This window comes from Cherax quadricarinatus, chromosome 51 (genome assembly GCF_038502225.1).
Source record: "Cherax quadricarinatus isolate ZL_2023a chromosome 51, ASM3850222v1, whole genome shotgun sequence".
NCBI lineage: Eukaryota > Metazoa > Arthropoda > Malacostraca > Decapoda > Parastacidae > Cherax > Cherax quadricarinatus.
In genome coordinates this window covers 23,543,872-23,567,329 of record NC_091342.1, presented here as the reverse complement: position 1 = coordinate 23,567,329, position 23,458 = coordinate 23,543,872, and the positions used below count along the sequence as shown (strand labels likewise).

General features: G+C 37.7%; 1 protein-coding gene across 9 annotated transcripts in view; it reads left to right on the top strand.

The window, feature by feature from the left end:
* The window catches only part of LOC128694738 (constitutive coactivator of peroxisome proliferator-activated receptor gamma), a 173,513-nt gene that overhangs the window by 95,578 nt on the left and 54,477 nt on the right, over window positions 1-23,458 (top strand). For 8 of the 9 annotated variants that reach the window (XM_070095958.1, XM_070095963.1, XM_070095961.1 and 5 more), the window contains exon 9: window positions 13,234-13,278. The exons of the other annotated variant lie outside the window; for it this stretch is intronic. In XM_070095958.1, the coding sequence (XP_069952059.1) occupies window positions 13,234-13,278 (45 nt within the window). The remainder of the gene's footprint in view (window positions 1-13,233; window positions 13,279-23,458) is intronic. 9 annotated transcript variants of the gene reach the window in all.

Below are 23,458 nucleotides of genomic sequence, written 5' to 3'. Positions count from 1 at the left end.
GCTTGTAGTCAAAACTTTTATGCTTCTTCAGTAAATGATTTTAATCAGTGAGACAAGCTGCACTATTTGGTTACTCATGTGTTAGTCACTCAGGAACTATTATATTTTTTTATTATCACACTGGCCGATTCCCACCAAGGCAGGGTGGCCCGAAAAAGAAAAACTTTCACCATCATTCACTCCATCACTGTCTTGCCAGAAGGGTGCTTTACACTACAGTTTTTAAACTGCAACATTAACACCCCTCCTTCAGAGTGCAGGCACTGTACTTCCCATCTCCAGGACTCAAGTCCGGCCTGCCGGTTTCCCTGAATCCCTTCATAAATGTTACTTTGCTCACACTCCAACAGCACGTCAAGTATTAAAAACCATTTGTCTCCATTCACTCCTATCAAACACGCTCACGCATGCCTGCTGGAAGTCCAAGCCTCTCGCACACAAAACCTCCTTTACCCCCTCCCTCCAACCCTTCCTAGGCCGACCCCTACCCCGCCTTCCTTCCACTACAGACTGATACACTCTTGAAGTTATTCTGTTTCGCTCCATTCTCTCTACATGTCCGAACCACCTCAACAACCCTTCCTCAGCCCTCTGGACAACAGTTTTGGTAATCCCGCACCTCCTCCTAACTTCCAAACTACGAATTCTCTGCATTATATTCACACCACACATTGCCCTCAGACATGACATCTCCACTGCCTCCAGCCTTCTCCTCGCTGCAACATTCATCACCCATGCTTCACACCCATATAAGAGCGTTGGTAAAACTATACTCTCATACATTCCCCTCTTTGCCTCCAAGGACAAAGTTCTCTGTCTCCACAGACTCCTAAGTGCACCACTCACTCTTTTTCCCTCATCAATTCTATGATTCACCTCATCTTTCATAGACCCATCCGCTGACACGTCCACTCCCAAATATCTGAATACGTTCACCTCCTCCATACTCTCTCCCTCCAATCTGATATTCAATCTTTCATCACCTAATCTTTTTGTTATCCTCATAACCTTACTCTTTCCTGTATTCACCTTTAATTTTCTTCTTTTGCACACCCTACCAAATTCATCCACCAATCTCTGCAGCTTCTCTTCAGAATCTCCCAAGAGCACAGTGTCGTCAGCAAAGAGCAGCTGTGACAACTCCCACTCTGTGTGTGATTCTTTATCTTTTAACTCCACGCCTCTTGCCAAGACCCTCGCATTTACTTCTCTTACAACCCCATCTATAAATATATTAAACAACCACGGTGACATCACACATCCTTGTCTAAGGCCTACTTTTACTGGGAAAAAATTTCCCTCTTTTCTACATACTCTAACTTGAGCCTCACTATCCTCGTAAAAACTCTTCACTGCTTTCAGTAACCTACCTCCTACACCATACACTTGCAACATCTGCCACATTGCCCCCCTATCCACCCTGTCATACGCCTTTTCCAAATCCATAAATGCCACAAAGACCTCCTTAGCCTTATCTAAATACTGTTCACTTATATGTTTCACTGTAAACACCTGGTCCACACACCCCCTACCTTTCCTAAAGCCTCCTTGTTCATCTGCTATCCTATTCTCCGTCTTACTCTTAATTCTTTCAATTATAACTCTACCATACACTTTACCAGGTACACTCAACAGACTTATCCCCCTATAATTTTTGCACTCTCTTTTATCCCCTTTGCCTTTATACAAAGGAACTATGCATGCTCTCTGCCAATCCCTAGGTACCTTACCCTCTTCCATACATTTATTAAATAATTGCACCAACCACTCCAAAACTATATCCCCACCTGCTTTTAACATTTCTATCTTTATCCCATCAATCCCGGCTGCCTTACCCCCTTTCATTTTACCTACTGCCTCACGAACTTCCCCCACACTCACAACTGGCTCTTCCTCACTCCTACAAGATGTTATTCCTCCTTGCCCTATACACGAAATCACAGCTTCCCTATCTTCATCAACATTTAACAATTCCTCAAAATATTCCCTCCATCTTCCCAAAACCTCTAACTCTCCATTTAATAACTCTCCTCTCCTATTTTTAACTGACAAATCCATTTGTTCTCTAGGCTTCCTTAACTTGTTAATCTCACTCCAAAACTTTTTCTTATTTTCAACAAAATTTGTTGATAACAGCTCACCCACTCTCTCATTTGCTCTCTTTTTACATTGCTTCACCACTCTCTTAACCTCTCTCTTTTTCTCCATATACTCTTCCCTCCTTGCATCACTTCTACTTTGTAAAAACTTCTCATATGCTAACTTTTTCTCCCTTACTACTCTCTTTACATCATCATTCCACCAATCGCTCCTCTTCCCTCCTGCACCCACTTTCCTGTAACCACAAACTTCTGCTGAACACTCTAACACTACATTTTTAAACCTACCCCATTCCTCTTCGACTCCATTGCCTATGCTCTCATTAGCCCATCTATCCTCCAATAGCTGTTTATATCTTACCCTAACTGCCTCCTCTTTTAGTTTATAAACCTTCACCTCTCTCTTCCCTGATGCTTCTATTCTCCTTGTATCCCATCTACCTTTTACTCTCAGTGTAGCTACAACTAGAAAGTGATCTGATATATCTGTGGCCCCTCGATAAACATGTACATCCTGAAGTCTACTCAACAGTCTTTTATCTACTAATACATAATCCAACAAACTACTGTCATTTCGCCCTACATCATATCGTGTATACTTATTTATCCTCTTTTTCTTAAAATATGTATTACCTATAACTAAACCCCTTTCTATACAAAGTTCAATCAAAGGGCTCCCATTATCATTTACACCTGGCACCCCAAACTTACCTACCACACCCTCTCTAAAAGTTTCTCCTACTTTAGCATTCAGGTCCCCTACCACAATTACTCTCTCACTTGGTTCAAAGGCTCCTATACATTCACTTAACATCTCCCAAAATCTCTCTCTCTCCTCTGCATTCCTCTCTTCTCCAGGTGCATACACGCTTATTATGACCCACTTCTCGCATCCAACCTTTACTTTAATCCACATAATTCTTGAATTTACACATTCATATTCTCTTTTCTCCTTCCATAACTGATCATTTAACATTACTGCTACCCCTTCCTTTGCTCTAACTCTCTCAGATACTCCAGATTTAATCCCATTTATTTCCCCCCACTGAAACTCTCCTACCCCCTTCAGCTTTGTTTCGCTTAGAGTCAGGAACTAATGTGTTATTATTTTTCAGTCACTGATGTGCCTAGTATCATATTACCGATATGGTGAGTCATTTAGTGACTGATGCTTTAAGTCATATAATAACTCAGGTTGTAGTTATCATTAAAAATTATCTGTGTAATATAAAGTTACGACTGCAGGTTTTAGCCATACTTTTGCATGGTAAAACGGCTTCTCAATTTTTTTGTTTTCTAATAGTATTTAGTTACATTACATAAAAATTATTCACATTACTAAAACTTCAAATGAAGAGGGATTTGAAGGACTGGCATGATGAACCAGCTGCTGGAGACAATACATGAAAGAAGAAAGGAAAGAGCTGAGAAAATTAGAAGCAAACCCTAATAGGTGTTACAGTTATTTTGATGAATTAATTTTCCTTTTTACAACACTTTTGCCCTTGAAGCAGTTCATTATATTAAAATTCAACATGTAACAATGGGGCTTTGTGGAACATGCTTAAATTTTGTGCCTCAAGTTTTTGGCTGATAACTAGCCAAAAAAAATGTCTGCTGAGGATATACCCAATATATTATAGTAAAGTAAGTAAAGTATAGTTTATTTCTTTGTAAAGGTTACAATGTGTAATTACAATTTTGATTTGCTAAGTACAAAGATAGCCACTATTATACCGAGGCATTTTGGGCAAACTAATCCTAATACATAGTAATTAATTAAAACTAGATAAGATAATAGTACATAGTAACTACACTTAAAACTAAACAAGAAGTAGTGGTTAACTGTTTTACAATCTTACTTGAACTTCATATAAGTGAGAGGTAGTAAGGCAGAGTAGGGTTAGGTAAAATAATCTTGAAATTGCACACAAAATCTACCTTACAAGTAATGGTGCAGGTGGTAATATTTTATGGACTGGCAGAATTAAAAGCCAGGAGGTCACATAATTAAACTAATTAGCAGATGTTTTGGCTGATTTGGTTAATATTGAGAGATAAGATGATTTTTGTAGGTAGTAGGTTGGTAGACAGCAGCCGCCCAGGGAGGTACTACCGTCCTGCCAAGTGAGTGTAAATCAAAAGCCTGTAATTGTTTTACATGATGGTAGGATTGCTGGTGTCTTTTTTTCTGTCTCATAAACATGCAAGATTTCAGGTACATCTTGCTACTTCTACTTACACTTAGGTCACACTACACATACATGTACAAGCATATATACACACACCCCTCTGGATTTTCTTCTATTTTCTTTCTAGTTCTTGTTCATTTCCTCTTATCTCCATGGAGAAGTGGAACAGAATTCTTCCTCCGTAACCCATGCGTATTGTAAGAGGTGACTAAAATGCCGGGAGCAAGGGCCTAGTAACCCTTTCTCCTGTATAAATTACTAAATTTAAAAAGAGGAACTTTTGTTTTTCTTTTTGGGCCACCATGCCTTGGTGGGATACGGCTGGTTTGTTGAAAAAAAAAAAGATGATTTTATGGATTGGCAGAATTAAGAGCCTAGAGGTCACATAATAAAACTAATTAGCAGATGTTTTGGTTGATTTGGTTAATATTGTGAGATAAGATGATTTTTTAGCATAGTCCTAAATTTATAAGCTGTGAGGGGATGCTTGACCTGTCCCGGTTGGTAGACAGCAACCACCCAGGGAGGTACTACCATCCTGCCAGGTGACTGTGACACAGAAACCTGTAACTGTTTTACATGATGGTAGGACTGCTGGTGTCTTTTTCTGTCTCATAAACAAGCTGGATAACAGGTATATCTTGCATTTAGGTCACACTACACAGGCACGCACATGCAAATATGTACATACACACATCTAGGTTTTTCTTCTTTTTTTCTAAATAGCTCTTGTTCTTTATTTCCTCTATTGTCCATGGGGAAGTGGAAAAGAATCTTTCCCCCCATAAACCATGTGTCATATGAGGAGACTAAAATGCCAGGAGCAATAGGCTAGTAACCCCTTCTCCTGTAAACATTTACTAAAAAAGAGAAGAAGAAAAACTTTATAAGACTGGGATGTTTGAATGTGCATTGATGTAGTGTGGATGATAAGAAAGAGATGATTGCTGATGTTATGAATGAAAAGAAGTTGGATGTCTTGGCCCTAAGTGAAACAAAGCTGAAGGGGGTAGGTGAGTTTCAGTAGGGAGAAATAAATGGGATTAAGTCAGGAGTATCTGAGAGAGTTAGAGCTAAGGAAGGGGTAGCAATAATGTTGAAGGATCAGTTATGGAAGGAGAAGAGGGAATATAAATGTGTAAATTCAAGGATTATGTGGATTAAAATAAGGGTTGGATGTGAAAGCTGGGTCATAATAAGCGTGTATGCACCAGGAGAAGAGAGGAGTGTAGAGGAGATTTTGGGAGATGTTAAGCGAATTTATAGGAACCTCTGAACCAAGTGAGAGAGTAATTGTGGTAGGACCCTAAATGCTAAAGTAGGAGAAACATTTAGAGAGGGCGTGGTAGGTAAGTTTGGGGTGCCAGGTGTAAATGATAATGGAGGGTCCTTTGATTGAACTTTGTATAGAAAGAGGTTTAGTTATAGGTAATACACATTTTAAGAAAAAGAGGATAAATAAATATACAAGATATGATGTAGGGCATAATGGCAGTAGTTTGTTGGATTATGTATTGGTAGAAAAAAGACTGTTGAGTAGACTTCAGGATGTACATGTTTATAGAGGGGCTACAGATATATCGGATCACTTTTCAGTTGTAGCTTCTGTGAGAGTAAAAGGCAGATGGGATACAAGGAAAATAGAAGCAGCAAGTAAGAGAGAGGTTAAGGTTTATAAACTAAAAGAGGAGGCAATTAGGGTAAGATATAAACAACTATTGGAGGATAGATGGGCTGGTGAGAGTATAGGCAATGGGGTCGAAGATGTATGGGGTAGGTTTAAGAATGAAGTGTTAGAGTGTTCAGTGGAAGTTTGTGGTTCCAGGAAAGTGGGTACAGGAGGGAAGAAGAGCAATTAATGGAATGATGATGTAAAGAGAGTAGTAAGGGTGAAACAGTTAGCATATGAGAGGTTTTTACAAAGTAGAAGTGATGCAAGGAGGGAAGAGTATATGGAGAGAAAAGTGGTTGAGAGAGTGGTGAAGCAATGTAAAAAGACAGCAAATGAGAGAATGGGTGAGATGTTATCAACAAATTTAGTTGAAAATAAGAAAAAGTTTTGGAGTGAGATTAACAAGTTGAGGAAAGCTAGGGAACAAATGGATTTGTCAGTTAAAAATAGGAAAGGAGAGTTATTAAATGGAGAGTTAGAGGTATAGGGAAGATGGGGGGAATATTTTGAGGAATTGTTAAATGTTGAAGATAGGGAAGCTGTGATTTCGTGTATAGGGCAAGGAGGAATAACATCTCGTAGGAGTGAGGAAGAGCCAGTTGTGAGTGTGGGGGAAGTTTGTGAGGCAGTGGGTAGAATGAAAGGGGGTAAGGCAGCTGGGATTGATGGGATAAAGATAGAGATGTTAAAAGCAGGTGGGGATATAGTTTTGGAGTGGTTGGTGCTATTATTTAATAAATGTATGGAAGAGGATTTGTCAGTTAAAAATAGGAGAGGAGAGTTATTAAATGGAGAGTTAGAGGTATTGGGAAGATGGAGGGAATATTTTGAGGAATTGTTAAATGTTGATGAAGATAGGGAAGCTGTGATTTCGTGTATAGGGCAAGGAGGAACAACATCTTGTAGGAGTGAGGAAGAGCCAGTTGTGAGTGTGGGGGAAGTTCGTGAGGCAGTAGGTAAAATGAAAGGGGGTAAGGCAGCCGGGATTGATGGGATAAAGATAGAAATGTTAAAAGCAGGTGGGGATATAGTTTTGGAGTGGTTGGTGCAATTATTTAATAAATGTATGGAAGAGGGTAAGGTACCTAGGGATTGGCAGAGAGCATGCATAGTTCCTTTGTATAAAGGCAAAGGGGATAAAAGAGAGTGCAAAAATTATAGGGGGATAAGTCTGTTGAGTATACCTGGCAAAGTGTATGGTAGAGTTATTATTGAAAGAATTAAGAGTAAGACGGAGAATAGGATAGCAGATGAACAAGGAGGCTTTAGGAAAGGTAGGGGGTGTGTGGACCAGGTGTTTACAGTGAAACATATAAGTGAACAGTATTTAGATAAGGCTAAAGAAGTCTTTGTGGCATTTATGGATTTGGAAAAGGCATATGACAGGGTGGATAGGAGGGCAATGTGGCAATGTTGCAGGTGTATGGTGTAGGAGGTAGGTTACTGAAAGCAGTGAAGAGTTTTTACGAGGATAGTGAGGCTCAAGTTAGAGTATGTAGGAAAGAGGGAAATTATTTCCCAGTTAAAGTAGGCCTTAGACAAGGATGTGTGATGTCACTTTGGTTGCTTAATATATTTATAGATGGGGTTGTAAGAGAAGTAAATGCGAGGGTCTTGGCAAGAGACGTGGAGTTAAATGATAAAGAATCACACATAAAGTGGGAGTTGTCACAGTTGCTCTTTGCTGATGACACTGTGCTCTTGGGAGATTCTGAAGAGAAGTTGCAGAGATTGGTGGATGAATTTGGTAGGGTGTGCAAAAGAAGAAAATTGAAAGTGAATACAGGAAAGAGTAAGGTTATGAGGATAACAAAAAGATTAGGTGATGAAAGATTGGATATCAGATTGGAGGGAGAGAGTATGGAGGAGGTGAATGTATTCAGATATTTGGGAGTGGACGTGTCAGCGGATGGGTCTATGAAAGATGAGGTGAATCATAGAATTGATGAGGGGAAAAGGGTGAGTGGTGCACTTAGGAGTCTGTGGAGACAGAACTTTGTCCTTGGAGGCAAAGAGGGGAATGTATGAGAGTATAGTTTTACCAACGCTCTTATATGGGTGTGAAGCATGGGTGATGAATGTTACAGCGAGGAGAAGGCTGGAGGCAGTGGAGTTGTCATGTCTGAGAGCAATGTGTGGTGTGAATCTAATGCAGAGAATTCGTGGTTTGGAAGTTAGGAGGAGGTGCGGGATTACCAAAACTGTTGTCCAGAGGGCTGAGGAAGGGTTGTTGAGGTGGTTCGGACATGTGGAGAGAATGGAGCGAAACAGAATAACTTCAAGAGTGTATCAGTCTGTAGTGGAAGGAAGGCGGGGTAGGGGTCGGCCTAGGAAAGGTTGAAGGGAGGGGGTAAAGGAGGTTTTGTGTGCGAGGGGCTTGGACTTCCAGCAGGCATGCGTGAGCGTGTTTGATAGGAGTGAATGGAGACAAATGGTTTTTAATACTTGACGTGCTGTTGGAGAGTGAGCAAAGTAACATTTATGAAGGGGTAGTCAGGGAAACCGGCAGGCCCAGGACTCGAGTCCTGGAGATGGGGGAAGTACAGTGTATGCCTGCACTCTGAAGGATAAGGGAGGTGTTAATGTTGCAGTTTGCTAAAATGTTGCAGGTGTATGGTATAGGAGGTAGGTTACTGTAGTGTAAAGCACCCTTCTGGTTGTTCAAGACAGTGAAGAGGTGGAGTGAATGATGGTGAAAGTTTTTCTGAAGAGAAGTTGCAGAGGTTTTGAATTTGGCAGGGCAGATTGGAGGGAGAGAGCATGGAGGAGGTGAATGTATTCAGATATTTGGGAGTGGATGTGTCAGAAGATGGGTCTATGAAAGATGAGGTGAATCATGCACTTGGTGGGAATCGGCCGATGTGTTATGATGTTGCAGTGAAAAGGCTAATAAATGTCTGATAAAAATTATATATAAGTTAAGAAGAGAGATAAAGAGAGAATATACAAGAGTAGGAAAGGTTGGGGGACAGTTAGCATATTTGATAGGAGTGAATGGACCATGTTTTTCTTTTTACTGATAATTGTTGAACCTGCAAATACTGGTATAATTTTTATTCACATTTTAACTTGAATGTAAATACAGTCTGTGTCAGCCCTTCTATACTGATGCTTTTGCTAGTTACCACAGGTCATAAGTTTCTTTCTCCTATGTGCGGGTTATTTGTGTAGTGAACTGATTTACTCACTAGTACCACTTGCCTCCACTCCTGTCTAATACACTCATACCTGCTTGTTTGATGTCTAATAATAATAATAATAATAATAATAATAATAATAGTTTATTAAGACATGATACATAATTGTACAAGGTATTATATATTGGGTGTACATGTCAAAAGCCTTTTGTATGCAGAGCATTATGGGCAGGCTTAAAATTAACTTAAGATTAATGGAACAATTTACAATGTCAAGTACAAATGAGTATTTTAAACAATGAAATCTTAGCATTTCAGCTTTGAAGCATTATAGTTTTACAATTTTGAATAATATAACAAAATGATCAATTTACTATATGTAGTCGTACAATTTATTGATCAGATCTAATCAAATCAAATCAGTGATCTGTAGTGCAGTAACAGTTCATATGGTCATTAGATGAGTTACAGTACATTCAAGAGAATGGATTATTCTACTAGGTAATGCTATAATAACATAGCTTGGTAAGGTTTCTCTAAGCCCCCTCACATACAAAACCTCCTTTACCCCCTCCCTTCAACCTTTCCTAGGATGACAACTATACTGCCTTCCTTCTTATACAGATTTATACACCCTCCAAGTAATCCTATTTTGCTCCAGCCTCTCTCAATGCACAAACTACTTCAATAACCCCTCCTCAGCTCTCTATGTAATGCTTTTAGTAATCCTGCACCTTCTAATCTCCAGACCTCGAATTCTCTGTATAATATTCACATCACATGACATGTGATGTGAATGACATGACATCTCCATTGTTTCCATCCTTCTTGCTGCAACATTGAAAACCCATGCTTCACACCCATATCAGAGTGTTGGTGCATGACTCATTATCTAAAAAATAATAACATTATGTCTTTATTGATTTAAGAAGAGTTTTTGATGCAGTAGACTACAACATCCTCTTACTCAAGCTAGATACTGTATCTACAGTACATGGATGGCAACCAACATGCTCACATTCAATACTAATAAGACCTATATATTATATTGTGTTTGTGAATGAAGCTACATATATTCAGTTTAACATAAAGGTCAGTAATATACACAAACTGAAAGACAAAATGAGGAAACATTCTTAGATATACACCTTGACAGCAAACTAAAATTCAACACTTACATCCAGCACATACTTAAAATTTTTTTAAAAAACATCAAGTGTTTTTTCCAAAAAATGTTACTATGTACCTCAAACAACATTTCTCCATGCTTCTCTAATCTGTCCTTACTTCAGTTATGATATACGTGTATGGAGGATTTACAACAACAAATCACCTAAACAAAATTTAACAAAAATCTGGTGTTAGAATGATCACTCAATTAGGTTCCAAAGAACATACAATCTTAATTAATCAAAAGTCAAATTTACCCATCATACAAAACATCCTGTTCTTTTCCATTAGTTATTATAATTAAAATTGCCAATACAATTTTGTATATTAACCCTTGGTATAATGGATCTTGGTTTAATGTAATTTGGAAATATGAGACAAAATTTGCTGGGTCAGCTGATTCAGAAAAGCAAAATCTATTGGTTACAGACTTGTCTGTCATTCTTATGATCACAACACAGCAGTATCATCTTTACCCACCACTCTTGAAACTCTTCAAAGGTATACCTGTTCCACCCAGTTACTGTGAGATACTGAGGTACTGTTGAGGTTCTATTATCTCTTCATTTTAACATTGCTGTTTTAAAATACTGTTCATAGCTTTCTTAAAATTATCATTACATTTAATAATCTCATTTTCAGACAAGTTAATTATGTTATTCTTAGAATTTAAATCATTGAACATCATCTGTACAACTACTGTATATAGTGTCAAGCAGTTTTTAGTGTTAGTTTTGGTGTGCTCATAATACTTTACATAACCAGGGGCTTTTCAGAGTGTGTGACATCAGTGTCCTCTCAAGGGATGTTTCTTGATGCTGCAAAGGGAATTTTGATCCAAGGAATTGGTCTTATCTTCCTTCTTCCTTGGATCAAGTCTAATTGGCGTACATTCTATTCTCCAGGCACTGTATGACTTTTGATGGGATTAGCACTTCCTCTAAATATAATAATGATAAATGTCTCCTAATTTTGTAATAATCATGTACATTTTTGAAAATAAAATTTGTTTTTGTTATCCTGTTTCCTCACATTTTAACCAAGATGCAGAGAGAGGAAGGCAGAGGAGAGTGAGGCAGTATATGAAAACTGTGTGCGTTGACCATTGATATCAGCAGAAAGCAGCTGCTTGATGCCTGTCTTTGGGGAGTGAAAGCATGTCCCAACTTGTGTGTGTGTGTCAGTATACCTTATTTTATGATCTGGGCCAAATTATGGCTGGAAATAGTATTGATTTTTCTGATTTAATGGCTAAAGCAGTTTAGAGAAATAGCAATTTAATACTTAGCAATATAGTTATCCTTAACAAAATCAGATAGCTTATCCAAAGGGGTTCTTTTAATTCAGCTGATAATCAGAAATCGGAACACCATGGCTGAGCACCTCAGTATTAACTTTCAGATGACATTTCAGTCCATCTTGAAGGACTCACTAATGGTCCAGAATGGACCAAAACATGCCTAAAGTTTTCCTTGTCAAATTGTAGATCAGTAGTGTATTCACCTGAAAAAATTTCATAGTTGTATAGATGGGTATTAATTTATACCTTCATGTACCAGAGATGTCACTTAATATTGAATTTAAAAAGAAATAATGCATATTCTCTTGGGAGAATAGTTAATGTAGTGTTATTATTATATTTATGTGAAGTGCTAATCCTGTCCAATAGTAGGCTCTCGCAGCCAGCCTGGATAAGTAAAAATCTAGTTTATGTAAAGTGCATCTGCATTGTATTTATTTACACAGATCACAGACTTTGCTGATAGTTTTTTGTTATTGCTACAGTATATTTAAGTGATAAAGGAACAGGTAGTAGTTTCTCTTCTAAGGCTATGTAGCTCATAACAAAAAAATCCTTGTAATATCACATATGGATGGCATTTTTACTTTTCTTTTGTGTATTAAAAAGTGTGCAATACTTATTTTATAGAGATAGCCATAGCTTCATAGAAAACCTTAAAAGATTCTTGTGTTTTACAGTGAGCAAGATGACACATGATGACTTCCCTATTTGTTGCAAATTGCAATGTCTCAAACTCTGCATATGAAAGCCAACCAGACTTCAGTTTGTTCCCATTTTATAATTTATGCATTTCCTGGTCATTTTCTGTGGAGAATGAGTTAGAAAATATGCATATTATATTCTAATTAGTTCAGAACTGTAACAGTTTATCTTCAAAAATACTGTTAATGAATAAACTGATTAGTGATTCCATATAGAATAATTTCATAATTATGTAACAATAGGCACAGGTACTGTAATGCCATATTTTGACCAAAATACTAGTACTGAGTACTGGTGAATACTTCTAGAATTTTACCCCAAAATTTTAAGAATATTTTAAGGAGTAAAATGATGGTGTTCAATAAACTGGCCACAAACTGAATAGCTTGGAGTAAGCTTCAAATATCTACATTATTTTTTTTTTTTAAGGCTCATGTTGCTCATGTTGATCTATCAAGTTCCTCATGTTTTACAGATGACACAAAATCATATATGGTAGGTGTTTTAGTGGGTTTACTAACCTGTATAAAAAAAGGCAATATTTTATCAATGTTTTCATGCCTTGCATATTTTCTTCTTGGAAATTTTTGCCTTGACTCTACATGCACCTTTAAGTTTTCCAGCTGCACAACATTCAGCAGCTAACTAGCTGCCATGCTTAGACCTGGCCACACACTAATCAAGAAATAATTATCTGTTTACAGTATTACTATTTTTTTTAGAAGGAATTTTAATAAAACAGAGGAGTTATTTTCAGTGAAAATTTCAGGATAAACTTTATTAGTTTATTCTTAATAATTCTGATTTAATTTTTGTATGACATTGCTTGAAGCCAAAGTACTGAGCACAAGCCAGCTGCAGGTTAAAATGTTTCAGTGTACCTAGTATTGTATGGGTTAATAAAGTGTTCCTCCTTCACTTTTCCATGTTACAGTAATTTCTTGTGAATATTTTCCAGAAAGTACACGCTCTCATTACACGAGAGGCCATAGGAGGAAGTTTCGTAAGAATATTCCTAAAATTTTCTTAGAATTACAGTACAATGTGGATTAAGAAACACCATGAAACTGCTTTTATTAACAACCACCATGGGCACTGTTTTTTTTTTATAGTAATTATTTTTATTTCTCTCTGCTAGACACCGGAGTGAAAACCTGTGAATGTATGCTTTGTGCACATCTCAATGATTAGTATTACTTGATATCAGCTAGAAAATACAACTTTTTTCTCCCTTTCCATTGTTCCAATATTTTTGGCTCTAGGTTGTGCACTCAGTGCCAAGGGTCGGGCCTCTAAATATTTGATGCATGATGATATATATTGTATTTTTCTAACCTTCATAACATTTTCGATGGCACTCATTGACATTAGATGCTAGATAAATTTAGAGGCCAGTCTCTTCGTGTCAGACATTTAGTTTGCCTATCATTCGGTGCAGTTCACCAAAAGTACAGGTGTGTTCAAACTGTGCACGTGTCTTTTTTCCTTGCTGTGTACTTTATGGAGAAATTGGCATGTATAATTTTTGGTGCCATTAATAGGCATAAATATGCTTGAATATTAAAATAAATTTAAAAAATAATACCAATGCAGTATGCCAGATAAACAACTTGCCTGTAAATTAATTTCATGCTAACTATGCAGTATAATGCTGATTATCTATGGGCATTTTGAAATGCTATACATTAGATACAAAATGAGTTTTTATGTGAACTCTCAAATATAAGACAAACTCAAAATATTACACCAAGTTAAGTTTTGTTTTATTATATTTTTATTTTTACATATTGTTTTGCATTATACAAATACATTACAGTATTTGTAAAGGTTTTTATGAATTTTTCCGATTGCTTTCATAAGAATTCTTTTTCAGTTATGAGTTTTCAGTTCATTATGTTCCAAATAGCAAATATTTGCATTGTTTCAATCACATGCATAAATAAACAAAACATTTATTTTTCAAGATCTTCAAGTGTTGTGCACAGAATATTAATGTACTCCATATTTTCACATGTCCAGTATACCACTTCAGAAATACAACAGGGTGGCACATGTATCCTTCACCTTTATCATATACAGCCTCTGCTCACTTAATGATGGGGTTCCATTCCTAAGAGTAAGTCAGTAAGTGGATTGATCGTTAAGCGAGGAGCATACTGTACTGGTAGTGGGTTTGTGTCAACCGTCTTTAGATATTTTAATGTCACCTTTGCACCATTTATAACATTTTTAGTATATTTTTAAATGTTTATATAATAGTGTACTGTATACCGTAATAAACAGAATAGAGGAAATCAGCTCTAGTATACATTACTTAAATTTGCATACTGGTTGGAGAACTGGTTGTAAGTCCAGGCAGTTGGTAATGAGTACGTCGCTAAGTGAGGAGAGGCTGTACCATTAAAGAACTTGAAATTAGACTTCATAATAAAGCATGAAGAAGAAACTTTAAATCACAGGTTTAAGAGACAAACTCATGGCAGGGTGACCTGAAAAAGAAACAACTTCACCATCATTTACACTATCACTTGTCTTGCCAGAGGCATGCAGATATGGCAGTTTAGATGGCCCTCTAAACAGCAAATACATTAGGGCCTCACTTATATGGCAGGTTGGGTTCCAGGCTACCATCGGAAAGCAGAATGCCTTTTTTTCCACTTATAAATGCATATAAATACCAGATAACAAGTTTACACTAACATATATTAAGTTAGCAACAGAACTAGGCATTAAAAACAATAAAAAGTAAAATACACACAGTACACTCATTACTTACCTTAAAATATTTGTAGTCTTAATGCAGGGTGAGCAGAAAGTCAGGAGTAGGAGGTATGGTAGCCGGCCAGGACACCCCACCTACACATAATATACTACAGCAGTTAAAGTGCCCTAGAGTGATAAAATGCATATACAATACACTAATTATTTACCTTAAAATATTTGTAGTCTTAATGTAGGGTGAGAGATGAGTAAACGAGGTAAAACAAATAAACGAGAGAGAGAGAGAACGAGTAAATGAGAGAGGAGAGACATGCAGACGAATGCGTCTGGTTTTGGTTCATACATGTAACATCTCATATTTATGTTAATTTATTCTACTGTGGGATGTTTATATGTTATACAGCATGTTTATTTTATAATTTTGAAAAAAAAAATCATAGATGGATTAATGAAAATGTTTATATTAATGTAATACGTAAATGACATTTAATACACCCCAGTGATTATTATTGCATACATGTATTATTATTATTATTATTATTAATATGGCATGCTCAAGACTAATAAGACACTCTTAGTGATTTTAACCCTTTGAGGGTCCATCCCGTAGTTCTATAGCTTTGAATCTAGGCTCCAAGCCATAGTTCTATGCCATGAGCTCAGCTCACTCAGATAAACTGTGAGCAGTAAATTTGGGCCTAAATATGAGAAAATACATCCATGCAGTAAGTGTGCACCACATAAAAAAAATCCTGCAGCACGCAGTGCATGATAGAAAAAAAAACTGTGACCATAATTCTGGATTAAAACGGCGATTTTGCGTTTTTTTTTTCATATGTTTCTTACAGTTGTATTTGTGATTTCTTGGTCTCATTTGATAGAATGGAAGATATATGTATTACAGAAATAGAGATGATTTTGATTGGTTTTAGTACTGAAAGTACCTTGAAACTGAGCTCAAAGTAGCAGAAATGTTCAATTTTTTTGATGTTCAAGAGTAAACAAATGACGTCATGCGCCTAATATGCGTTAGCTGGTGGGTCTAATGTACATTCACAAATGTGATGATATTATTTATACAATTATTACAATATTGCATAACAGTAAATCATCTATTTTTGGGGTGAATAAAAATTCATTATGTGAATCCTCTTCAATGAAAGGGGGGCTCCTTGATGTGGTGAAGAGGCTCTTGGTCTCAGGAATCAAATCCTTTGGTCTTCTTCCTGAGACTGAGTCTTAAGTACCCCCCAATCCTCCCTTCCCTATCCCCTGGCACTCCTCTGCTCCAAAGTCTTCACCCAGTGAAACCCTTCCTCATCCCAGGCCCCATTCTGATCCCACACCCTGTTCTGACCTGGCTTCATTATCAGACCATTCTCTTGACTCTTCTCATACCCCTGTACCTTCTGCCGGTGAAGCTTCGTCACCTGCTTCAGGTACTGCAGCGTTTCTGTTCATGCTGCTGCTTCTAGCATGCCTTTCACAATGCATCCGGCTTCCTCGAATATGGTGTGACGGTTTTCAGATTGCCCACCTCCCTCAGGTCAAACCGCCCGCGGTTCTACTCCTAAACATCCAAGACAACCTACTGGTGACAGTTCGTCAATGATCACTCAAAAATGACCTACACGATACTCACTGCATTTGCATACCGGACTAACGAGTACGCTATGGACAAAATTCTTTTCTTTACAAATGACGTCTCACACTGATTATCTTTCTGATCATGGAATTAGTAAAACTCTTTTACGGCACGTTGACCAAAATATATCCTCCCATGCTCTTCGAAGCAGCATGCGTGTCGTAACAGTGCAGAATTCAGAGCAAGCTCATGGTCTCTCCTGCATCACTTCCATAGATAACTTACCAGTCACCGTTCGTGAGCACGCTACTCTTAATTCTTGCAGTGGTACTGTGGTCTTACCACATACCATTGTACAGAGTGATTTTTTGTCTTGTGGCGAGGATATTTTAGAACAATTAGCCCTTCAGAATCTCCCTATTCTCAAGGTAGATACATACATCCTGCCTGCTCGTGGGCGAAGGTGTTTTCCTAGTAACATTGCTCGTTTACCCTCTACCCCTGCACTATCCTCTGCCCCGCTGCACTTAATAACCTAAAAATCATCCCTCTCCCTCTTGCTACCCATTACCCCTGCATCCTTCCCTACCCTGCTGTGCTGTATAACCCTTGTGGTTTAGCACTTCTTTTTGATTATAATATATAATCATTATGTGAATAAAAAATCAAAATGGGATTCATTTGTAAAGCCTGAAAACATAACTAATGAACAGAGGAAATGTTAGTTTAGTGCCAGGAATGCCTGCACTGTTTATTCTGGACCCTATTTTGAAACTGGAATATTTTGAACTTTATGTTAAATTGGCCAAATTACTAATTTCCGATCACATTATTGGGTAATTGAAAGAGTTGACTGTGTGATTTCTTGTGCTCAGTCAATAAAATCGAAGTAATACTAGCAAAATATGGTAGCTAAGAATTTGGTCGAAAACTGAGACACATGTGCAACATCTGGGTATCTTTTTTGTAGACGTTTCGCTATCCAGTGGCTTTATCAATACAGATTCTAGGACATAATTTGAAGACAGTAGAACTATATATAAAAGATGAGGTAATCAGTCCCTCAGCCTTAAAGTTGGTGTGAAGAGCACCGTAGTCGTGAAGATTCTGGAGCAGAGGCAAGGAGACTGGTGCTGCCTCTGCTCCAGAATCTTCACGACTACGGTGCTCTTTACACCAAGTCCAAGGCTGAGGGCCTGATTACCTCATCTTCTGTATATAGTTCTACTGTCTTCAAATTATATCCTAGAATCTGTATTGATAACGCCACTGGATGGTGAAACATCTACAATAAAGATACCCAGATGCTGCACATGCGTTTCAGTTTTCAACTTGTCAGTACTGTATACCTTTCTTGTACAAGAAACTGGTCGACTGGAATAATGTAATTGGCCTGAAATGGAAGTCAAAGTCGGCAAAATCACCAATGTGTAAATATTGCTAACGTAGCAAAAATTCACGAGAGCTTAATTTCGTCAATTTTTCATCAAATTTCATACTTTTTGTTTTATTACCTTCAGAAAAAGATTCTCTACCATTTCATAAGAAAAAATAAACAAAATATTTTTTTTTTTAATTCTTGGACCCTGGCTGTCACTCTGAGATTTGGCCTCTGGACTCTCAAAGGGTTAATGTGTACCTGCACGCCAGCACAGCGTATGGGTTTATTTAGGTGCAGGTACACATAAGTATAATTATCAGAGTATAAAGCATGAAATAACTTTAAAACACTTGAAATTTTAGAAAGTTTCCAGACATAATGGAGAGACACAGTGCTCACGGAAAATGTAAACAAGCCAGATGGGGCGCGGTGACTATTAGAAAGTCAGGTGGGGGGAGCCGTATAGTGAGTTTTGGTCATAATTTGAAATGTCCGTATTAGCGGAATGCCATTAAGGTGAAACTCCATAAAGCGGGGCCCTACTGTATCCTAAATCCCTCCTTTAGAGTGCAGGCACTGTACACTGTATTGTACAGTGTATTTTTAAGTTAGTGTGAGCAGATGCAGTCACAAGTTATTAAGCCTACTGACTACATACAAGAGTAACTGACAGTCTTAATAAAATCCAAAACTTTTATAATACACACTGTCCCCTGAGTCCTAAACAAATCACAACCTGAAGACAAAAAATAAGTAATACTATATAAGTATGTTTTGTCACAGCACAATCTGAGAGAGATGTCCCTCCCCCATATGTCACGAGGATGTTTCCCCATATGTCATGAGGATGCATTTGGTAGAACCAGTGAGTGTTTTGCTAATTTATTGGAGATAAATTGCAAATGGAAAATTTACTTATGAACAGCACATTAAATACTGATAATGACAATACTGTATCAGAAATTATCTTATCATGTTGGTTAACTGTATATTAAATAATTTAGCATAACCGAGAAATAAACATAAATGAAGTGTGTAATAGAAAATAAAGAGGATATACATATGGTGCTGAAGATATCTTAGACAGAACTTGTAGCAATGGACTGAAGTCAGTCAGATTTAGAAAAAAAGAGAAAGCATTTATTTAGGAGTAGAGTTGTGGATGTCACTATTTAAATACTTTCATAAAATAGACCATAGGGGAGAGCACCAATGTTATAATCCTTGGAAGCATGGGGAGGCAGGAGCCGGATTTGGTTGCTCATAGAAATCACTGTATGATGATGTGTTGTTCTGCAATCCATATATGGGACATAATACCAAAAAAGACAACATTAACAATTAATTTAAAAAGTACTTCACACTGACAATACACAACTTGCAATAATTCCCAGACATATGGCAAAAATAAATTCACAAGTTGCAAGCCTGTTGTTGACTCCACTTTAATAATCAGTGATCCACAGACACCTGTGGTAATCAGGAACCTGTAGTCATTGAGAATGAAAGAAACTGAGTTATATTATGTACCGGATAATCAAAGTTCAACATACGGCACTAAGAATGAGACCAATTCTAGTCCAGCAGGCAATCACAGACATCTACAATGTCACCCCCCCTTCCCCCAGTTATTTATATAGGTCTACACCACTGGGATCATTATCTGTGCTGTAGATCTAGCATAAGTTATAGTGCCTCCAAATATGGTGTGAGCAGCAAATTTTGGACTAGACATAAATGAGTCTATGTAGTGGGTGAGTGCGGTATAAAAAAAAATCCTCTCTCATGCAATGCATGATGGGAACAGCTAACTTCTGATCTAGCATTTGGGTAAAAGTAACAACTTTGAGGTGCTTTCTGGAGTGGTTTTTGTGGTTTTACTGTTTTATGGATTTTTACTTGGTCAGCTTCAATTACTAGGATGGAAAAACCATGACCAGCCATTCTCAGTTATGAAGTATGTGCCAAAAAATAGGGAAAACAGTGATTGTTTTGTGCCATTGGATTCAAAATGGAGGGCAAGTAATATATAGGAGAGACCTGAGGACATGATTAATGAACAGAGGGAAGGTTGCTTTAGTGGCTGGAATAGTTTATAAAGTTGAATTTGTGGAATATTGTGTAAAATTGGCCAAATTACCAACTTCCAGGCACTTAAAATAGAGTAGTTCTTTTTGCTGAATGGGTAGTTTCTTGTGATAGTAGAGAAGTCATACTTATGAAATAACTGAGAATTTAGCACTGAAATAGACCAAGACTAGGCCTCTAATTGGGAGAAATCATTGTTGTACAAATTGCTTCCAACCTTCAACTTCAAGCCTGTGTATTTTCTTTTTACATTAAATTTTGCATTTTTTTGTTTCTTTTCCTTTAGAAAAAAGATTCTCTACAATTTTAGCAGGTAAATTTTTCCAAAGTGCCAACACAGAAGGGGCTTTTAATTTGGGGATGTGTGGTTAAGTTAGACATTAAAAATTTTCATTGTACACCAGGTATTCTTCATTGTATATTAGGCCTAATAGCAGTGCATTAGCCTAGGGATGCATTATGAAGAGCAACATTATTAACCATTAAACTGTGTAAGGCCACAAATTTAAATGTCTCTTCTGGGTCAAGATTTAAAAAAAAAAAAATCTTAAATTGTAGAGAATGTTTTTTCTGTAGGCAATAACACCAGAAGCAATGTAATCCTCCAGTGTTAATGGAATTATGGCGCTGAAAGTTATGAAGTGCTTGATGGCATCAGCAGATGGCACACAGACCCGTGTTTCTTCCTTTTTTCTAATCTTTTTAACTTTCTATTTTTTTTTTTTTTTTGGAGGGGGGGGGGGTACTTATAATATAATATTAAGACATGATTTTTCTATGGAGAGTGGTTGTGTTATTATTTCTGTTGTACAAAATTCCACAAACAATTTAGTCTATATACAAACACTAAACTGAGACTGTTTTTATCTGCTGTGGTTATTGTTTTTCTGTCTAGTGAATACAAGAGGTTATAACAGCAACTGTTGTATTCTTGGTTTATTATTATTATTATAATCAAGGGGAAGCGCTAAACCCGGAGGATTATACAGCGCCTGGGGGGGGTATGTGGAAGGCATTCAGGCTTAATTCGGGGAACTGGAGCACAGATCCAATTTCCTAAATAAAGAGCCCCTCACCAACATCAAGGAACCTTCCTTGAGGGGATTCTTGGTTTAATTTTGTTAAAAAATTTGTAACATGGAGGAGCATGTGTTAATAACATTGAGAAGAGCTACATTTTGGCATTATAATCAACAGTTTAAAATGACTATGAACCTCCTCCTTAATCATTTCTTGTGGTAATGATGATTTTATCTGTAGGTTGAATCTTTTTCGGCAAAAATGTATCTTGGAATCCTTGGATGAATCCCCTGTTGAAACAGCAGTCTTGGTACTTGTAGTTTTTGGTGACTAAGTTGATATCCTATTTTATCTCAAGAATACCAGTAGTGATATTAATGATTTAAATTCTGCCATGGGTTGTTCTGGTAAAGGTTTGATTAATTTGTGGTGTAATGTGTGTTTCTGGTGTACAGTGACAGTGGTAACTCTACTATGGATATTTTCTGCAGTATGTTGGTCCATGCTACCTTGTGAAGGGGGGGTACCTGTTTTTTGGCAGCTGTGGAAGGCCTCTTAGGAATTGAAATGAAGCTGATCTATGCATTCTGTGAGGTAAACGTTGGCACATTTTGGAGAAAGTTTTGCTGAAAGCTATCAGTTGATCTGGATCAGATCAAGAAGACCTTCTCAAAAAGGCACTTATTGAATACGTACAATGGTACCTTGGTATACGTCCGCTTTGGAATAAGCCCAACTTGGTATATGTCTTGTTTGGACACGAAAACTTTTGCTTGGTATACAACCTTTGTTGGGAATATGACTCGTGTGCTAGAACTTATATGGGTCAAAATGATAAAGATGCTGCCATTGATTTTGTTACAGAGTTTGGGGAATTTGTGAAGGCTGAGGGTTTTGTTCCCCATCAATTTTTTAATTGTGACAAAACAGGCCTGTTTTGGAAGAAAACACCTAACAGGACCTATATTACACAAGAAAAGAAGGCATTACCGGGACACAAGCCAGTGAAGGATAGGTTAACTCTCTTGTTCTGTGCCAGTGCAAGTGAGGATTGCAAACTTAAGCCTCTACTGATCTACCACTCTGAAAACCTGAGGGCCTTTAACCCTTAAACTGTCAACATGTAGATATATGTTCACGTGCGGCAGGCTCTGAACATAGATCAATGTTTTATTTTTCATTCCTTCAAATTTGGTGTGATAGGCCTGAGTCGCCTAGACATGAAAGAATGGGTCTGTGCACTCAGTGTGCGCACTTTGAAAAAAATCTGGGAGCACTTAGTACCTTGTGGGAGCACCAGTTCAACCGAGCGCCAGCTAGAGCAAATATCGTGGCAAACACCAAGAGTAAAAACATATAAAGACAAGGTTCCCCCTCCAGTAGTGCACATTCATCAGATGTCACTGTTATCTGATGCTGTCATAACACAATTATTCAAGGAGCTCATATTACACTCCAGGCACACACAGAAGACAGAAAGACAGATAAGCTGAACTGGACAGACAGATAAGCAGAACTAGGCAGAGAGACAGACAGACAGACAGACAGATAGTCAGGCAAACAGATAGACTGACAGACAGACATACAAAGATGTGTGTGTGCAAGAGTAAAACCATATAAAGGCAAGGTTATCCCCTCCAGCAAAGCACATTGTGACCTTTGTCATAGCACCATGCTTAAAGGAGGTTCATACTGCAGTGTGTCTAAAACATTGCTAGGACTTGTGTCAGAACAAAGATTGGCTATGAAATCACAAGAACTATTATAAATTGTAATTATCAGAACATAAAAGTTATATAAATTAAAATAAAAACGAGAAAAAAAGGCAAATCGGCAACACTTCTGCAAGCAGCACGACTGGATGTTGCCGTCAGGTGAGCATCCAGAGCCAACTTCACGGTCTTATACCTCGGTAAGTACTGATCCTAAATTTTTTTTTTTGTCTTATACCACACAGAAAATACCCCTCTTTAATTTAAAAACAAAAAACTATTTTTTTATTTTCAAAATACGGTGGACCCTCGACCAACGATGGCATCGATTAACGATAAATCTGACTAGCGATACATTTTATCGCAAAAATTTTGCCTCGATTAGCGCTAAAAAACTCGACCAACACTATTCGTTCCGTCTGAGATGCGTCCACTTCTGGCCAGTGTTTACAAGCCAGCCAGCCACCGCGGTCGCTTCCAAGCATACAATCGGAACATTTCATATTATCACAGCCTTTTTAGTGACTGCACCTGCAAAATAAGTCACCATGGGCCCCAAGAAAGCTTCTAGTGCCAGCCCTACAGCAAAAAGGGTGAGAATTACTATGGATATGAAGAAAGAGATCATTGCTAAGTATGAAAGTGGAGTGCGTGTCTCCGAGCTGGCCAGGCTGTA